We start from the raw sequence: 19,770 nt of genomic DNA on the forward strand, positions 1-19,770 counted from the left end.
TTAAACTGTAAGTAACATTTTTTTAATCTCACACTGTTTACCAAAAAAATTACTTATAAACTTTCATTTATAAGTAAGTGAGCACCAAATTAAAGAAAACTGAATTAAAGAAATATTAGTCTGAAAAGAAATGCTCAAATTTGATTTATCAGTGCTGTGACTGTTATTTAACTTTTAAGCTAACACATTTGGCGCTGTCGTTATTAGTCTAAATTAATTAATTTGACCATTGTTTTCAGTTTTTAATTTTAAAGAAATATAAACTTACTGAAAATTTTAGCAGAATATGAAATTTTTAATAGCAGTTAATAGTTGTGCATACCATTTGAAATGCTTTGTTTCTGCTTGTGTTCTCTGCTAAATTTTTTTTTTCCATTGAATCTGTGCTGCTTCTTTGCCAATGTTTTCCACTATAGAATCTCCATCTCGCAACCTTGCTTCTCGTGAGCGCATTTACAAAAATTATGGTGTAGCTGGGCCTGCCTCTGCTCTCTCATCTCTGTCTCACAAACTGAAGGGTGGGTATGCGTGCCTCCACGGATGGGCCATTCTTAATGAACGTAGGAGCTTTCAAGAAAGAAGTTTTAGTTCACTTCAGTCATTTTCATCTCATTCCATTAAGATTAAAGTTTATCATTTTATTTAAACTTGATATTTTGGGGTAATTTGTGATGTATCTGTTCAATATTGTATTGATTATCCTAATTGATATGCCTGTTTACTATATCTGTAGTAAACTTTAGTTTAATTTCGAACCTGTATGAAGTCTTACATAAAATAAGTACATAGAAAGAAATGCCTTTGGGGAATTGTAAAGCCCTTATGACCAGAACAGTGATATATGTGTAAGCCTTGAGCACGTTGTGATCTGTAAGAATAGTGTCTTATGTGACAGGTTAGTCTTAGACTCACTTTTCTGTTTTTTAATATAAAAATGATTTTCCTGTTTTAGTTTTTTATGAGAAAGTTTGATAATATAAGTTTTTTAGTTTACCTTTGTTTTCAGAGCCATCCTATTTGGCTTGAGTCTTCCTTATATTTTCCTTAGTCGCTTAATTTTAGAAATGTTTAAGCTATTGACAGTTGATAAAATGTCAGACCATTTTAAAATTTGCTTTGGTCTTTTAAAGTACTGTATATTCCTAATCACATATTTTTATCTTAGAGTAATATTTAACTTTTAAAATCTTGTATTCTTAAAAATGAGTAAAACAGTTTTATATTTCTCCTTGTTACAGTTGACAGTAATGCTATATAATCTTATGGAATAATTGTAGAACCTGATCTCTGTAGTAGATAGTCTGGTGTAACCCATAAGTAGTATATACTATGGCATATCATGTTACAGTAGAGTATTATGGGTGCATTATATTATAGAAGGGTATTATATACCTTTTACTTATGATTTTGGCATAAATGCAGATTATTAATGAATTAATATTTAACATTTTTACTAATTTGTTAGAATGTACTAAATTTTTATCCTGCCTTGTATTATTTTTTCTTCAGAATTCTTTTGAGATTAAGAAAGTGTCTATTATCACTTAAATTTACACATGATAAACGAGCATCAAACAAAATTAAGTGATGAATGTGAAAGTATATATGATCAAAAGCTTTTTGACAAAGTGTGTTTTTATTTAGTGACACTTAAAACAGCCATATGACCATTTTTAGTGATATTTATTGTATGCCTCAAAACGTTTAAACCCCAAACGAAGAAGATACACATTAGTTAGTTAGCATATGGGTTTACCACATTTAGCTAACTTGACATTTTTTTTCAATATATGAAATATATTTTGGAAAACTAACTTTTTCAGCAGGATTCATTTATAATTTGACAAATATATGTCAGGAAGAAGTAATTGTGCATTATTTATGCACCCAGGCTCCAACAGGCATTCAGCTGTCACTACTTAACAGATCTAAAAAAATACTCACCATTACTTGAAGCATAGGAATATGATATAGAGCAGCCCACACACTGACCCTCTCTATATAACAAGCAGTGTTCGCTGGCATGTGATAAATGGTGTTCCTGACATTTGAAGGAGTCTATTGTTTAGCCAATCACAGTAGAGATTTCCTTTGTGAAGAATTGTGCATCATTAATTAGAAAGCACGCCCCTTTCAGAAAATTCACAAATTGATCTTGTAGAGAGAATGCCAAGTATAAAAGATTAACTACTTATTTGCTTGGATTCACCATTATGTATGGTTTAGCTCATGAAATAAAGTGATGATGAAGGTATTTCCAGCATCAATCAGTTGGCAAGGACTGGGCTGATATCTAATTCTACCAAATACAGTCTTTGGCTTATAAAATCTGACCCTTACACAGCAGTGGCTCCTGTCCCCTCTGCCCTGTGGTGGTGCTAGCCGTAATGGATTTTCAGAGAATCTGAAGATTGTGACTAGCAGAAGGGAAAAAACAAAATAGGAGTTTATTTACTCACTTAACAAATATTTATCAAATGCTTATTATATTGACCCATTCTTGACATGACATCAGTGAAAGGGAGTAACAAACAAAAATATCAACCTTTGTGAGCCTTCCATGAGGAGACAGATTCTATGGCAAAACTCTCTTGCCGGATTACTAACTAGAGCATGACTGAACACACACACACACACACGTATGCAAGCAAGCCCCAAAACACTTTACTACTTTTATCCAAGTTTGTTCATTTCGCTTTAAAAAAGAAAAAGAACAAACTGCAACATAACCAGTTAACAAATTCTTCTCAATTTACTAAGTATCCGTTTTCAAAAAAATACCGAACGCTTCTAGCAAGATTTATGGATTTTCAGGTTTTTTTGTGCCAGTTGAGTCACTTTGGTCAGATTGCTTTCCTCCTAACAATCATATCACTTGCAATAAAGGCAGGAGTTTTGATATTAGGCAGGAAAGATAATCTTGAAGGCTGTACCACTTCCCGACAGCAAAGGCATCCTTGCTGTCGTGCCTCTAAAGAAGGCATGAAATAGTAGGAGGGAGAGACACCAAAGGAGGGCCAGGATGCCGAAAATAAATGGTGTCCATCTAGAAACTCCTAGTGCTTTGCTTGAGAAAAAGCGAGATTATTTTTCTTTTTATCCTTTTTCTGTTAGCATTCATATGTTAGTAATAAATTATTCTAATCCAATCATAAGAATATTAGAATTATAAAATGTAATCGAACTTTGTCGAGAAATCATTCCTCGCTCCCCTTTTTTGCTTTTAATTTTTAAATATTTTTGTCTGTGAAAAGCAACACAAATTTTTTAGTTATTTTTTATTTCACGGTTTAGTAGATAAATCGTCAGTAAGTTATAATTGTATTAACAAGTTTCACTATGAAATGGACCATACAGGTGACCGAGGAACCATCTCAGCATCTCCTAGACCAGTGTGTACGTCGGGAAAACCAGAACTGTCCTCCAAACACAGTAGAGCACTTAAACCTGATGGGCGCATGAGCCGGACTGCCGCCGAGCAGAGGAAGCCCAGGGGCACAGAAGGGCTGTCGGCCAGTGAGTCTCTCATGCTGAAATCCGACGCTGCAAAGCTGCGGTCAGATTCTCATAGTCGGTCGTTGTCCCCCAACCACAACACCTTGCAGACTCTGAAATCTGACGGGAGGATGTCTTCTGGCTTCAGAGCTGAGTCCCCAGGCCCAGGTTCTCGGTCATCCTCTCCCAAGCCAAAGACGCTCCCAGCCAATAGGTCTAGCCCATCCGGTGCTAGTTCTCCGAGATCCTCCTCACCACACGATAAAAGCCTACCTCAGAAAAGCACTGCTCCTGTTAAGACGAAACTTGATCCTCCCCGGGAACGCTCCAAATCAGACTCTTACACCCTTGATCCGGATACCCTCCGCAAGAAGAAAATGCCCCTCACAGAACCCTTGAGGGGGCGATCAACATCACCAAAACCAAAACCAGTACCAAAGGATTCTAAAGATTCCCCCAGCTCTGAAAACAGAGCTCCCTCTCCCCACGTGGTACAAGAAAACCTCCACAGTGAGGTGGTTGAAGTCTGCACCTCAAGTACTTTAAAAACCAACAGCCTAACAGACAGCACCTGTGATGAGAGCAGTGAATTTAAGAGTGTGGATGAAGGTTCAAATAAAGTGCATTTCAGCATAGGAAAAGCCCCACTGAAAGAGGAACAGGAAATGAGGGCGTCCCCCAAAATAAGTCGAAAATGTGCTAACAGGCACACCAGGCCCAAGAAGGAAAAATCCAGCTTTCTCTTCAAAGGAGAGGGATCCAAACCTTTGGAGCCGGCCAAGCAAGCCATGTCCCCTTCCGTGGCTGAGTGTGCCCGGGCCGTCTTCGCCTCTTTCCTGTGGCACGAAGGCATAGTACATGACGCCATGGCTTGTTCTTCTTTCTTAAAATTTAATCCAGACCTTTCCAAAGAACACGCGCCTATAAGAAGTAGCTTAAACAGCCAGCAGCCGACAGAAGAAAAGGAAACCAAATTAAAAAATAGACACTCGTTGGAAATATCGTCAGCACTGAATATGTTTAATATTGCACCTCATGGGCCAGACATATCTAAAATGGGTAGCATCAACAAAAATAAGGTGTTGTCCATGCTGAAGGAACCCCCCCTGCATGAAAAATGCGAAGACGGGAAAGCCGAGGCCACTTTTGAGATGTCCACGCACCACACGACGAAGTCGAAGTCGCCGCTCCCCTTGACGCTGCAGCACCTGGTGGCTTTCTGGGAAGACATCTCTTTGGCCACTATCAAAGCAGCATCCCAGAATATGATTTTCCCAAGTCCCGGTTCTTGTGCAGTCCTCAAAAAGAAAGAGTGTGAGAAAGAGAATAAGAAGGCGAAGAAAGAAAAGAAGAAAAAAGAGAAGACCGAAGTCCGGCCCAGGGGTAATCTGTTTGGGGAGATGGCCCAGCTGGCGGTAGGAGGGCCAGAGAAAGACACCATCTGTGAGCTGTGTGGGGAGCCCCACCCGTACCCTGTGACGTACCACATGAGGCAGGCTCACCCAGGTAAGCGGCGCTTCGGAGTAGTCGCAAGCGCTTTGCGTAAAACACAGATGCGGTAGCTTCCGACTTAAGCTGTTCCATGAATTACCTTAAAGGACAGGGACACTTTTGCCCAGAATTTATAGTTTTCTTAGAATGTAATTTTTAAAGTGCTTTATCAATGCAGTATAAGTTTTGTGGAAAATAGGTAAAGAAATTCTAATACTGCGATGGCAAGGCAGTTTAGTACTGTTTCATTTTAGTGTGTCACATTTCTGAGATATTGTTAACTTTTAAAATATTTTACATATTACCCAAAGGATTGCTATCTCACACAGTAGAAATAACATATCCAAACACACAGGAGAGGTCTCAACGTTAAGTCTCCTTTAACTGTATTGTTTTCCCGTTCAAAACTGCAAATTAAATTAGATTATATTGATTTCTATGGGCCTCTTCCTGTGAAAGAGATAATCAGCTGTTTCATCAGAAGACAGTATTTTAGATAAATGTAACTATTTCTATAACAATTGATTAGTATTACAAAATTCACCTATTACTGATTTGGGTAGATGCTTTTCTCTTCCTGAAACCTTTCGTAAAATATGTGATCTGTAAAATTTACTGTTCGTACAGAATGTTTTATATCTATTTGTCCAAATTTATGACACGCTTAAATAAATCTAAATGTTCCCACGTCTTAACATTTCTTTTCATCTGCGTGTATAGAGTATCTTCAGTATTTTAGACATCATATAGTCGATTACTTTCTGGTCATACATGCATGTTTGCTGATACAACTAACAGCCTGTGGGGGCAGGGTGAGGGGGGTTAGAAAAAGTGAAAACGTTAGTACTTTGCTTGCTTTCAGAAGGGAAATCTGTCATTTGTGCATAGGTAGCAAGCATCAGACTATTAAGGACTCTTAGTTCAGTATCTATTTATGGTCTTACTTCAAAGGCTGTGGCCGGTATGCTGGTGGACAAGGTTACAATAGCATCGGGCACTTCTGTGGCGGATGGGCTGGTAACTGTGGTGACGGCGGCATAGGGGGAAGCACGTGGTATCTGGTGTGTGATCGCTGCAGAGAAAAATACCTCCGGGAGAAACAGGCTGCTGCCCGGGAGAAGGTAGTTTTATTTTTTTCTGACTATACTGTGGATGATAAGGATAAACCTTATAAAAAACCTCTTTTTAGCAACATGGATGCTTGTATTACCATATGTAAAATAGATAGCCATTGAGGATTTGCTGCACAACTCAGGAAACTCAAACAGGGGCTCTGAAATAACTAGAGGGGTGGGCTAGGGAGGGTGGTGGGAGGAAGGTTCAAAAGGGAGGGGACATACATATACCTGTGGCTGATTCATGTTGATATTTGACAGAAAACAACAAAATTCTGTAAAGCAATTACCCTTCAATAAAAAAAAAAAAAAAAAAAAAAAGCAACAGGGGCTCTGTAACAACCCAGAGGGTTGGGATGGGGAAGGAGATTAAAGAGGGAGGAAAAAAAATCTCTTTTTAGGATCATGTCATCAGACAACTTCATATAGTTGATATTAAAAATATTATGCTACTCAGTCACCTGCTTACATAATTTAGCTTTCCCTCTTCACCTTTTCTCTCTCTAAATTCTCTTTTCCTTTTCCTTCTCTTTTTCTGCTGTTTTATCTCCTCTTTTTCTTAATACCTAGTTATATTAAGGATTTACGGAAAGTGAGGATCGTTCACATTAGTGACACACCTAACTGAAAATATTTGCCAGATACACACACACGCACACGTTATTTACTCTTTTATTTAAATAATTACATCTAGATTTTACTAGTTAGGTTTTTAACTTTCACCAAAAAGAGAAAAAAATACAGTTTGTATTTGATATAAATTAGTTTCAGTCAGTTCAGAAACATGAAGTGAATGTCGTTTTTGGTAATCACTATTATTGTTTTAAAGTAGTTCTACAAGTATTTAATAATTTGTATTATCAACTCAAAAGTATTTAGGTTAAGAAATCTCACATTTGAATATAAGCAGGAAAAGATCCCTAAAAATTCTCCCTCCAGGTCAAGCAGTCTAGGAGGAAGCCGATGCAAGTCAAGACTCCGCGTGCCTTGCCCACCATGGAAGCCCACCAGGTGATTAAAGCGAATGCCCTCTTCCTGCTGTCGCTGAGCAGCGCTGCCGAACCCAGCATTCTGTGCTACCATCCAGCAAAGCCATTCCAGTCTCAACTCCCCAGCGTGAAAGAGGGCATTTCTGAGGACCTTCCTGTTAAAATGCCTTGTCTCTACCTGCAGACATTAGCTAGGTAATGTCACTTGGCTGCTTTTTTTAAATCACTTTGGAAGTTGCCTGCTGGCATGACTTACCAACCAGCAGTTCCGTTTTAAGAAGCAGAGTTATGTAGTTTGTTTGTCATTGAACTTATAATTCAGTAAAATGAACAGGAAACAAAAATGAAAATGTGAGACTAAGTACATTTGGGACGTTGGAAAAAATCACCGGGAATGCCAAGTGCAACAAGCCTTCAGCTTCAGTCACCTGTTTATTGTACTTAGACTAGCACCTCTGTGTTCCAGTTTGAAAAGGATAGAATCAAATGGTAAAACATATAAAAACTGATGGCATACTCTATGAATTTTATAATTTCTAGCCCTTTGGGGAATAGATATATTCCCCCCTAACCCACGAAACATCTCATATATCTCTGATCTTTTTCAAATTTCACTCTAACATGTGTTCCTACCATAAGGTCACTACTTATACTCCAGTAGTCCATGCAAGAAATGTCATCAGCCTGAAGCAAGGCAGTGATGATGGGGAAACAAGAAGAGAGAATAGTGAAAGGGAACCCAGTGTCCACAGGCCTGAAGGACTGGTCATGGCCGAGGGCTGAGCCCTCTGTGACACCAAGATATTTTAGCTTAAGGCACCCAGATAGCTGGTGGGATCACTCACTGAAACATTGAAAGATGGAAAAGTTCTCAAAAGGAAAGAAATTCAATTTTGTATTTGAAATGTTTGTGGTACCTGGAATACCTATGTGTAAAATTATCAGCCTTCTATTTCTTCCTCCTTACATCTGCCGCTATTTTAATACTTTACACTCCTCAATTATAGATGTATGAGTTATTTTTGCTTTTACAAAGGAGGTTAAAAATGGAAAGTATCTGTATTACCATAATACTTTAAGTTACTGGGTTTGATTTAATGCAGGCATCATCATGAAAATTTTGTGGGCTATCAAGATGACAACCTATTCCAGGATGAAATGAGGTACCTGCGTTCAACATCTGTGCCAGCCCCGTACATATCAGTAACCCCTGATGCGAGTCCCAACGTATTTGAAGAGCCCGAGAGCAACATGAAGTCCATGCCACCCAGGTATTTGAGTTACTATATTTTTGTTGAGTCCAGTGTTTGGTGGAAGAGAGATTTTAAACAGAAGACAATGCTCTAGAGGTTCTTCCATAGTGATGCATCCCTCTATCTCAGGAAGGAAGTCACGTCAACTGTCCTGACTATTAGAGCAGTAAGAAAAGGCATGCGTTCCTGAATCAGGTGAGGTCTTTGATAGCAGATCCAGTTGGAGAGCACAGATCACCTTTATTCCAATTAGTTATATACAACATTCATCATCTATTCTAACAAGAATGTATACTCATTTAGGCAGTAAGGACACAACACAGCCAGATTTAGCCAGTTACTAGAAAATATATAAGCTTTACTGAGGGCCATAGGATTTTAAACCAGGCCTGACCAATGGAAAAGAAACAAAAAGAATATTTTGTAAATTTGTCATAGTAAAGAAAGGTATTTATCTTTTTCTTAAAATGCCCCAATAAAAGAAATTACATAACCACCTTAATACTTTTGTAACTGTTTTCTAATGTTGTATAGTTAAAAAAGAAAAAAATAGAGGTTGGTTTCCTACTGCTGCTGCTAAGTTGCTTCAGTCGTGTGCAACAGCCCTCCTGAAAACCACTGAGTTCTCAAACAGTTTTAAGTATAGTGTAACTGAGGCTACGAACCAGTTTGTCATCTCTCAGTACACTGTGGTATGGCCATGCTCCAGATAGAGCTTTGGGTAGCACCTCCAGAGAATGAGAAACCTCATAGAACATTCAGAACCAGAGGAAAATTACATCCTTTCATTTTCCCTCTTATTAGGTTTCCTCGTGTATATATTTTCATTGTTCCTATTCAGTGCTATTATGAATATATCTGCCTTTTTTTCCTGAATATCATGACATGTGTCTTCCACCAGTGCTTTTGCTTCTGAGAGAAGCTTAGAATATTTGATGCCTTTTCTTCTTTTTCATTTAAAATGCAAAGTACATTTAAGAGAAGCAAAAGTTTTAAGATGCAGTTCTGAAATCGGTCAAAATGTGATTACATTTGGAAAGATCCAATTATGGCTTAAAGAGATATTGTCAAGTTGGCTTTGAATTTGTATTCTTCCACATGGTTCACACATTTGACTACGCTGTTAAAAACTAAGTAAATACAGTGTCAACGTCATTCCCTTTTTCTCCTGAGTTATCTGTCACCTTGTTCTATCTGCAGTCTGGAAACTAGTCCCATAACTGATACTGATCTCGCAAAGAGAACTGTCTTCCAAAGATCCTACTCCGTTGTTGCTTCTGAATATGATAAACAGCACTCCATCTTACCTGCACGAGTTAAAGCCATTCCTCGAAGAAGAGTTAACAGTGGAGATACTGGTAAGTATAAAGATGAAAAAGAAGATTGAGTGATCCTAATGATTTTATTTGTAGATTTTTTAAATCTAATTTTTGAAGGCAAAGGAATGGATTAATTTTAAATCGTGGTTAAACATTCCTTCTGTGTGACACAGCCATAAATGTGCCTCTCTAAATTTTACATCTTAGTTGGAAGAGACACCCAGACATCATGCACTATAATTCAAGAATAAACGGATCTTTAAAATATATTACTTGTTAGGTATCTAAGCTGAATATTGCTACCATTATCCCTCCCACTAAGCTTCAGTAAATCAGCAGTTCCAGTGACTTGACACTTTCACAATGATATTCTCAATAGAAACTTGTTAACTCTTGTAAGTACTACCACTCAAACAGATAATAAAAACTGGAGATACGGCTAGCTCGTAATCAGTGAAAAATTTTAGATAATCTGGACTAATTAGTATTGGCAGCCCCAAATTGAGGCTAATTAATTCTGTCTTAAGAATAAGGAAAGAAATCCAAGAAGCAAAGGATAACATGTTAGTGGTTTATCAGGCCAACTACTTACTAAATGAAGATCTGACCTAATATTTTTAGGTAGATGATTATATATTTTGTTGGAGATCTTCTAGGAAAATATTGAGGATATATTCAACAAGTATCTTTGGGCTCTTAATGAAATACCATTTGTTACAAAGCAGTCCTTTAGAAAATGCTGGGGATAAGATGTAGATTCCATTTGGGGAGAAAATAAATCACATTTTGTATAGTGTTATAGAAAGTGTGAACTTTCAGACCTGGGTTCAAAACTTACCTTTGAAACTTAATAGGTATATAACTTTAAGTAAGATATTTAAATCTGAACTTCAGTAAAAAATTGAAATCATTAAGATTTGTGTCAAATGCAAAAACAAAAAAACCCCCGAAGACACTTAAGTGAATAAGCTGGATACTGTTTTTTGAAATCACTTTAAATATATTAGTATGTGTTGCCTATGAAAATTGATACTTTTTTTTTTCCCTTCAAACAGAAGTGGGTTCTTCGCTCTTGAGGCATCCATCTCCCGAGCTGTCCCGGCTCATCTCAGCCCACAGCTCCCTCTCCAAAGGAGAACGGAACTTCCAGTGGCCAGTCTTAGCCTTTGTTATACAGCATCATGATCTAGAAGGTCTGGAAATAGCAATGAAACAAGCTTTAAGGAAATCTGCTTGTCGAGTTTTTGCTATGGAGGTAAGAATACATGAATAGGATTATTAATTCATTAATCATAAGCTTCATATGATGGTTCTGTTTAATGATGTCAGTTTTCTACTGAACAGAAATTGTGACAAATTAAGAGACCTCAGTGAATAGAAAATACTGTGTTTGCAACAAAATTAAATTCCTAGGTTTAGGAATATAAATGAATTTGAGTTTCATAGTTAAGCACTCTGAAAAACATCATTTTTACATTGGTTTATTATCTGAATCATGATAATATCTTCTTAAAAAAGCTTTTTATAATCACACTGTCATTTCAGTAAGAGTAATCATGCAAAAGGGATCCGAAGAAGGGCTTTTGAATTATAAATTTAACGAAGATAATTTATCTGGGTCTCTGTTCTCTGAAAATGGATCACTGTATATCATAGACTTGTATATATAACAAATCTTTTTTCTTTATCATGGAGTAGAAAGTACTCATGATATTCATCAGTGGGAACCACATGAATCTATATTTAAGTAAGTAGCAGCTTGTGTAGAACTTAAGAAACATTCTAAATGCATGTTGATTCTAAATGCAAGTTGGAAAAAATGTGCTTGTGTAAATTAATATTCAGACAAATTTTTGAAATGAAAAGTAGTTTGGAAAAGTATTTTTGAATTGCATTTCATAGGTATTATATTACCTACTATTGATTTTTAAATTAGGGCCAGAATTATTGACAGTGTAAGTTCAGTGTACTTTCAGTGAAATGACAATCAGTCTTCCTAGAGTCTTCCCGTAAAATACTTGAGTCCCAGAAGGTTCTCTTTATCAGGCTTTCACGCTTCCCTTGTGGCTCAGCTGGTTAAGATTCCAGCTGTGATGCAGGAGACCTGGGTTGGGAAGATTCCCTGGAGAAGGGAAAGGCTACCCATTCCAATATTCTGGCCTGGAAATTCCATGGACTATATAGTCCATGGGGTCGCAAAGAGTCGGACACAACTGAGCGAGTTTCACTTTCTCTTTCGTGCAGGCTTTCAACTGGCTTCTGTGTAACGTCATCCAGACCACTTCTCTCCATGATGTTCTGTGGCATTTCGTGGCGTCTCTGACTCCTGCTCCAGTGGAACCAGAGGAAGAAGAGGATGAGGAAAACAAAACAAACAAAGAAAATGCAGAACAAGTGAGTGAGACTCTAGGTTTTTTATTTGTCCATATTTTTATAGAAGAGTCGAACTCTCTTCAGGTAATACCATAATTTACATGAGGTCATTCACAGATTATATAACCTAAAGGCAAGAATACCAATTCAGAGCTATGAGCAACATACTAACTATGCTGAATGAAAGTTCTCTGTCTCCAGAAACACTGTCAATCAATTCTGGTTTCTCACTAGCCATCACTGTCACACACAAAGCACTCAGTTGGAAGATATATACTGTACAGTGCAATATAAGATGAAGAAGGCAACATTATTATAGAGAAGGGCCATCTACTTCACAGCATTACTGTAAGGCACAGAGAATGAAAATGAGATTGTGCCTGGACCTGAAAGTCATAAAGTTTGGCTAGAAGGGACTTCAGTTTTATAGGAAGCAGCCTGTATCATGGAAAAGCATTGACTGTGGGCCCTGGAAGCCTGGGTTCCAGCCACATTTATACCTCTGTAGCTGTGATTTATGGATTCGTTTATATTTCTACAGTAAAAAAGTAGAAGACTAAATCCTCAATTTAAAAAAGCTGTCAGAATAGATAGAAAAAAACAAAAGCTCGGTACTGTTTATTAAGCATCGTATCTTTTAAAACATAAGGACAGAGGAAGATTAAAAGTAAAAGGTTAAAGTAGAAAAAGATATACTGGATAAATACCAATCAAAATTGGGTTGCTACAGCTAGTTCAACATCAGATAAAATAGACTTCAAGATATAATTATCAATAAGGATAAGGAGGCTCTCTACAAAATGATAAAAAGAGTAATTCTGTATCTTCAGTGTATGCATGTAGTTAATAAAATAACCTTAAAGATATCAAATGAAAATCAATAGGGCTGCAAGGGAAAATTGAAAACAATCCACAATTACAATGTGACGTTATCACACATTCGTAAGAGCTGTCTATTCCTGTGTAACAGATACCCCAAAACCTACTGAATGAAAACAGTTGCTTACTGGCTCCCAACTTTGTGGGCCAGCATTTTGGGTGGTGTTCAGCTGAAGGGAAAGGCTCATTTCTGCTAGTAGATTAGTGAGTACGCTGGAATTGATCCTCATATGTGGCATTTATTTGGTTTGGTGATTTTATTTATAGGTGACCTTATCACTTTTTCCTTTAAAAATGTAAGCATAATTAATCTTACTGGATGTTTGAGGTATGGTTTGGTTTTGTTGTTTACATTTCTACTACATCAGTATCGTTAAGGTACACGTTTTCTTTTGTGGGAAAAATTCCTTCCAGCTCCCAAACTGATGAACTTGCCTGCCATTTCTGTCTTAGGAGAAAGATACGAGGGTATGTGAGCATCCGCTCTCAGATATAGTGATTGCAGGGGAAGCCGCTCATCCTTTACCACACACGTTTCACCGCCTACTTCAGACCATCTCCGATCTTATGATGTCTCTCCCCAGTGGCAGTTCATTACAGCAGATGGCCCTGAGGTAATCTTATTTCCAAGTGTCCTAAGTACCCTGGAAAAGTTTTCTGAAGCAGTCAGAGCATGAAATGCTTGAAAGATCTCTTTAAATACTTAAGGCAGAAAGAATCCTGTGTTATATGAATGACCTCCCTCATTATAGTTATAATTTAGAATTGCCCTTCGCCTCAGCTCATGCCTGTTGGCCCCTCTGTAAATTGTGGATGGTATACTTCTGAGTCCTCTAAATTGTCACAGTCTGAAACCATCTTCCTCACTTTCCTTTCTCTGCTACCCCAAATCACATGTCTCAGTGCTCCTCAAGAGTAGAAACTTAAATGTTGCAAAAATGGAGAGGGCAATGAAATCTCAAAAACTGAATTCAAAATAGGATTTTGAATTGAAAAGAATATCAAGAGAAATGCAGCCAATCCTGAAACTACATTGAAGAGTATCTCCTCCTTTTAAGTCCTCGCCATTACTTTTACATTGTGAACTTTATCACTAGAGCCTCGTACTGGACTACACATACAAGTAAATCCTCCACTGATTTTTATAAGAAATAGGTTGACAGAGTGATTTTGTCTACCCACATTCCTAATGATGAGACCAGCAGAGAAGAGATTCTGTAGTGCAAGATTTTAGAAGTACAAAGTGTGTTATACTCTGATGAATTAGTGTAGAATTGTTGGACTAATAAATTTTAAGAGGCTGTTATAGTTGGGATAACACTTGTCTACAAAACTGATTTATTACCTTTTTTGCTTTTATAGCTTTGATCTTCATGTGTCAGTTTGGCTGTATTTAAAATGGATGAACTTTCCTTAGAATTTACATTGTTCAACAGAAATGATGTATATTTCTCCAAAAGCCAGTAGAAATCATTTTGATTCTTGAATTTTAAAAATTTCTAATATTGTTATTTTACCTACAGCATTAAGATTAGCTGCAGAGTGCTTTTTTTTTTTTAAGGAATTCCTTAGAGGTTCCTGAAAAAGAATTATTTACTATATTACTTACACCTTTTTAGGTGCTGGAGTCTGAAATTCAAGCAATCTGATCACCAGTTCCTCCATCAGAGCAATGTCTTTCATCACATTAACAATATTTTGTCAAAATCAGATGATGGAGACAGTGAAGAGAGTTTTAGCATCAGCATACAGTCTGGCTTTGAAGCTATGAGTCAGGTCAGTCGTCTAACAGTTATCCTGTGTTATCCTGTTAATACTCAACAATGTACTGAAGGAGAAACTGAAAATTACTCCTAAACAACTTGATACTTACTTTTATTTATATCTCATGCCTATTTTACTGTTGTGGAAGATTTCCATTTGAGTGTTTCAATTATGTCTATTTGTTTCTGGTAGGAATTGTGCATAGTAATGTGCTTAAAGGACTTAACCAGCATTGTTGACATAAAAACTTCAAGCCGACCTGCCATGATTGGCAGTTTGACAGATGGTTCCACGGAAACCTTTTGGGAGTCAGGAGATGAGGATAAAAACAAAACTAAGAACATCACCATCAACTGTGTAAAAGGCATCAATGCCCGCTATGTATCTATTCATGTGGACAATTCCCGAGATCTTGGGGTAAGAAAGGAAACTTAGCTGTGGCTTGTTAGTTCTTTTCAGACCTTTATTAATGATACAGTCTCATTTCTGAGTTTTAGCAAAAAGGCTTTCATCTGGAACTTCACCAACCAAACAACCTATTTATATTCTCAAAATAACTCAAGTCTAAAAACAGATTAGTATGACTTGGGGCACTGTGGAATACCCATTTTAAGAAAGGCTCTGATTATAAATGTATGAAATCTATAGCTAGGCAAAATAAATATCTACTCCATGATATTTTTTTTTAAGTTTTTTATTTTTTAAATTTTAAAATCTTTAATTCTTACATGCGTTCCCAAACATGAACCCCCCTCCCACCTCCCTCCCCATAACATCTCTCTGGGTCATCCCCATGCACCAGCCCCAAGCATGCTGTATCCTGTGTCAGACATAGACTGGCGATTTAATTCTTACATGATAGTATGCATGTTAGAATGCCATTCTCCCAAATCATCCCACCCTCTCCCTCTCCCTCTGAGTCCAAAAGTCCGTTATACACATCTGTGTCTTTTTTCCTGTCTTGCATACAGGGTCGTCATTGCCATCTTCCTAAATTCCATATATATGTGTTAGTATACTGTATTGGTGTTTTTCTTTCTGGCTTACTTCACTCTGTATAATCGGCTCCAGTTTCATCCACCTCATTAGAACTGATTCAAATGAATTCTTTTTAACGGCTGAGTAATACTCCATTGTGTATATGTACCACAGCTTTCTTATCCATTCATCTGCTGATGGACATCTAGGTTGTTTCCATGTCCTAGCTATTATAAACAGTGCTGCGATGAACATTGGGGTACATGTGTCTCTTTCAATTCTGGTTTCCTCGGTGTGTATGCCCAGCAGTGGGATTGCTGGGTCATAAGGTAGTTCTATTTGCAATTTTTTAAGGAATCTCCACACTGTTCTCCATAGTGGCTGTACTAGTTTGCATTCCCACCAACAGTGTAGGAGGGTTCCCTTTTCTCCACACCCTCTCCAGCATTTATTGCTTGCAGATTTTTGGATCGCAGACATTCTGACTGGTGTGAAGTGGTACCTCATTGTGGTTTTGATTTGCATTTCTCTAATGATGAGTGATGTTGAGCATCTTTTCATGTGTTTGTTAGCCATCCGTATGTCTTATTTGGAGAAATGTCTATTTAGTTCTTTGGCCCATTTTTTGATTGGGTCATTTATTTTTCTGGAATTGAGCTGCATAAGTTGCTTGTATATTTTTGAGATTAGTTGTTTGTCAGTTGCTTCATTTGCTATTATTTTCTCCCATTCAGAAGGCTGTCTTTTCACCTTGCTTATATTTTCCTTTGTTGTGCAGAAGCTTTTAATTTTAATTAGATCCCATTTGTTTATTTTTGCTTTTATTTCCAGAATTCTGGGAGGTGGATCATAGAGGATCCTGCTGTGATTTATGTCTGAGAGTGTTTTGCCTATGTTCTCCTCTAGGAGTTTTATAGTTTCTGGTCTTACGTTTAGATCTTTAATCCATTTTGAGTTTATTTTTGTGTGCGGTGTTAGAAAGTGATCTAGTTTCATTCTTTTACAAGTGGTTGACCAGTTTTCCCAGCACCACTTGTTAAAGAGATTGTCTTTACTCCATTGTATATTCTTGCCTCCTTTGTCAAAGATAAGGTGTCCATATGTGTGTGGATTTATCTCTGGGCTTTCTATTTTGTTCCATTGATCTATATATCTGTCTTTGTGCCAGTACCATACTGTCTTGATGACTGTGGCTTTGTAGTAGAGCCTGAAGTCAGGCAAGTTGATTCCTCCAGTTCCATTCTTCTTTCTCAAGATTGCTTTGGCTATTCGAGGTTATTTGTATTTCCATACAAATCTTGAAATTATTTGTTCTAGTTCTGTGAAAAATATGGCTGGTAGCTTGATAGGGATTGCATACTCCATGATATTTTACCTCCATGCCCTTGTTCAAGTTATTTCCTTGGCCTGGAAGTCCTTCTCTTAAACTCTACCTTTCAGATTCTTCCCAAGTATAATACCCAGCAGACAAATTCTCCCACAGTACCTCTTCTATAAAAGTTACTCTTTCTCTCCTCTGGATTCTTTTTTACCTTACTCTAGTGGCACTTAATGCAGTTTGACCTATAGCATAATTAGCCTTTAGTTTTTAATCCTCAGCCCCACCGTCAGAAGGGAGTTGGGGAAAATTCCTGTATTAACATATTTAATCATACTATATATTCCCCCTAGCTCTAGCTTGTCTACATGTTTCAACTGAATTGAGCACTCTTTAACAAAAAGCACTGGAGAAGAAAAAGCATCCTATTTACTTGAGTATTAAAAGCCAGTAAGAATGTAAAACCAACTGCTAAATTCCCATGCTTCTACCCCATTCTTGAGAAAGAATACTTTTTAGAATTTTTTCCCTCAGAAAGGAAGTAGCCTGCAGATACAGTGTTAATAAGTCCCCTTGGGCCATTGCTAAGCTGCTCCCATTCCCATTTGTATATTTCCTTTCCCTGGGAGAGCCAGAGTGGTGGGTTTGGGTCTCAGATGGCCTGAATGGAGAATGCCGACCACAGAAGTTTAGTCTGCAGTCAGAGCATTCCCTGCTGTCTGTAGTCACCCCACCTTCTGTCCATCAGCACAGATTGAGTGAGAGAAAGGCTTAGCTACTATATCACTATATCACTAGCTTATCACCTCTTCAGACCCAAGAGTTCAGTTGGTACAACTTTGTCTTACTTGAAAGTCAGGTGTAATAAATCAGAACATTTTTCTGACAGGAACTCACTGCTCAGTACAGTGTTATCTTTGATTCATGTTTTAAGGTAGAATATACTTGCCATCAAAACAGTGGTTGCAGTCAATTTAACATTTTGTCTTTTAGGAGAGAGACTCATGGTAATATTCATTTTTTACAGATATGCTGACATCAGCTTTTCTCTTAGGAAACCTCCTCTGATTTACATGCATCATTAAGACTTACATAGTGTACTGTGTGTCCCCCAGCCTTCCCATCACACTGCCTTAAACACAGCATTTGTTAATTTGAATTGCATCAGCCTGTAGCACTTAAAAGTATACAACTCTCCAAGGAATTCATATGTCCATATGTCTTGATGTACTTGGCATAAAACTTACCCAATCTTAAGGTCTCTCTGACTCTAGTACCAGTATGATTCTTTCCAGTACTTAAAGCTATTAAATTTCTTTTGCTACTTTACTTTATACGTTAAATGGTCCTTCCCTAATTTGGCAAAGATCTCAAGGGGATAGAACTCATCTCTCTCATGTGTCCTCTCCCAAGTCCCGATGGCTGTCCGGGGGCATCGTGATACTTGCAAGTATTTGTTGCTTAAGCTACCTGCCTTCCTCCCTTTTACACCAGAGGCAATGAGAATAATGTAATAAGAATGGGACGTAAGTAGCAAGGCGAATTGTTGAAAGACTTCATGATAGAGATAGAATTTAAATGATTAGACTTTGGATGAAAAGAGGGAATGCCAGCCTCCTCTCTCAGAGCCCATAGAGAAGGACTGAAATGTGTGGCTCAAGACGGAGTTTGTGAGGATAAGAAAAAGACTGGAGTTGTAGGAACTGTGATTGGTTTCACAGATGGAATGAAGTCAGTTAAGAAGGGCTATAGAAGACAAGCAGAAGAGTTGATATGATATTGATAGGCTGTAAGAAATCACTGTCCGCTCTAGAGCCAGGAACATGGCATAATAACGATTTTGAATTGTTTATTTTAGAATAAAGTCACCTCAATGACCTTCTTAACTGGCAAAGCAGTAGAAGATTTGTGCAGAATAAAGCAGGTAATTAAAGCTGTCATTGGATGTTTTCACTGCCTGGTGGAGATGTCTTCTCAGTCCCCACTGCTGAGCTCTCATTTTGGCATGCCACACTGTTATAGGAAATCATGCCTTTTCAAAACACCAAGTTGGCAAATAGTCCACATATGGGAATAGTTAAAACTGTCTCTGTTCTAAACATCTTACCCATTATTTTCCTAAATGTTCTGTAGTCATTGAGTAAGTAGACTGTGCCTACAGCCCTCCACCCTGACTTCTGCTCCCCTGTGGAGATTCAGGGTGCCTTAGAATTCTTCATAGATTCAATTCACAAATGCCGCTATAATTCAGCCACACTTCAGATTATAATGTAGATTATTGTCCTGTACCTTGAAGATCTTTCAATTTACAACACTGCAGTATATCCAGGTTAAAAGTCAATATACAAACCTACTCTAGAAAACAAGTCTTATTTGGGCTTGTGACAGATGCTGTATAAACTCATTCCCTTGTGAGTGAATAGTGTCAAAAACCATTTTACAGTACACTGAAATTTAATCCTTGAGAAGAGTTAGATTCTCAATGAAATATACTGAAATAAGTCATCACAAATGTGAATTTACATAGTATTATAGTGTTTCTTCAAAAGTAAAACATTAACTAACTGCACAGCTAAAATCCTTGCTTTAAATGTGCTTTCATGTAAAGATGCACAAAACAGGACTTCATTGCTGGTCATTTGAGTATTTCTACTTACAGGCAGTATAGGTACAGTCATGAAAATTGTTTCCAGTGGTTTCACTTATGTAACTTGTGCTCAGAAGCCATATAATACATATAATGTAAGCAGACCTGTATTTTAATTCTCCACTCTACCACTTACTAGACTCCTGCCA

The 19,770-nt window shown here is 37.5% G+C and overlaps 1 protein-coding gene across 5 annotated transcripts in view; it reads left to right on the plus strand.

The window, feature by feature from the left end:
• The window catches only part of MYCBP2 (MYC binding protein 2, E3 ubiquitin protein ligase), a 269,075-nt gene that overhangs the window by 220,873 nt on the left and 28,432 nt on the right, over positions 1-19,770 (plus strand). For 3 of the 5 annotated variants that reach the window (XM_013968297.2, XM_018056494.1, XM_018056493.1), the window contains 11 exons: positions 3,358-5,001; positions 5,938-6,107; positions 7,041-7,285; positions 8,194-8,361; positions 9,544-9,701; positions 10,718-10,917; positions 11,907-12,056; positions 13,368-13,528; positions 14,534-14,690; positions 14,871-15,095; positions 18,833-18,898. In XM_013968297.2, the coding sequence (XP_013823751.1) occupies positions 3,358-5,001; positions 5,938-6,107; positions 7,041-7,285; positions 8,194-8,361; positions 9,544-9,701; positions 10,718-10,917; positions 11,907-12,056; positions 13,368-13,528; positions 14,534-14,690; positions 14,871-15,095; positions 18,833-18,898 (3,344 nt within the window). The remainder of the gene's footprint in view (positions 1-3,357; positions 5,002-5,937; positions 6,108-7,040; positions 7,286-8,193; positions 8,362-9,543; positions 9,702-10,717; positions 10,918-11,906; positions 12,057-13,367; positions 13,529-14,533; positions 14,691-14,870; positions 15,096-18,832; positions 18,899-19,770) is intronic. The other 2 variants (XM_018056490.1, XM_018056491.1) reach the window with 1 other exon arrangement.

Source organism: Capra hircus, chromosome 12 (assembly GCF_001704415.2).
Source record: "Capra hircus breed San Clemente chromosome 12, ASM170441v1, whole genome shotgun sequence".
Classification (NCBI taxonomy): Eukaryota; Metazoa; Chordata; class Mammalia; order Artiodactyla; family Bovidae; genus Capra; species Capra hircus.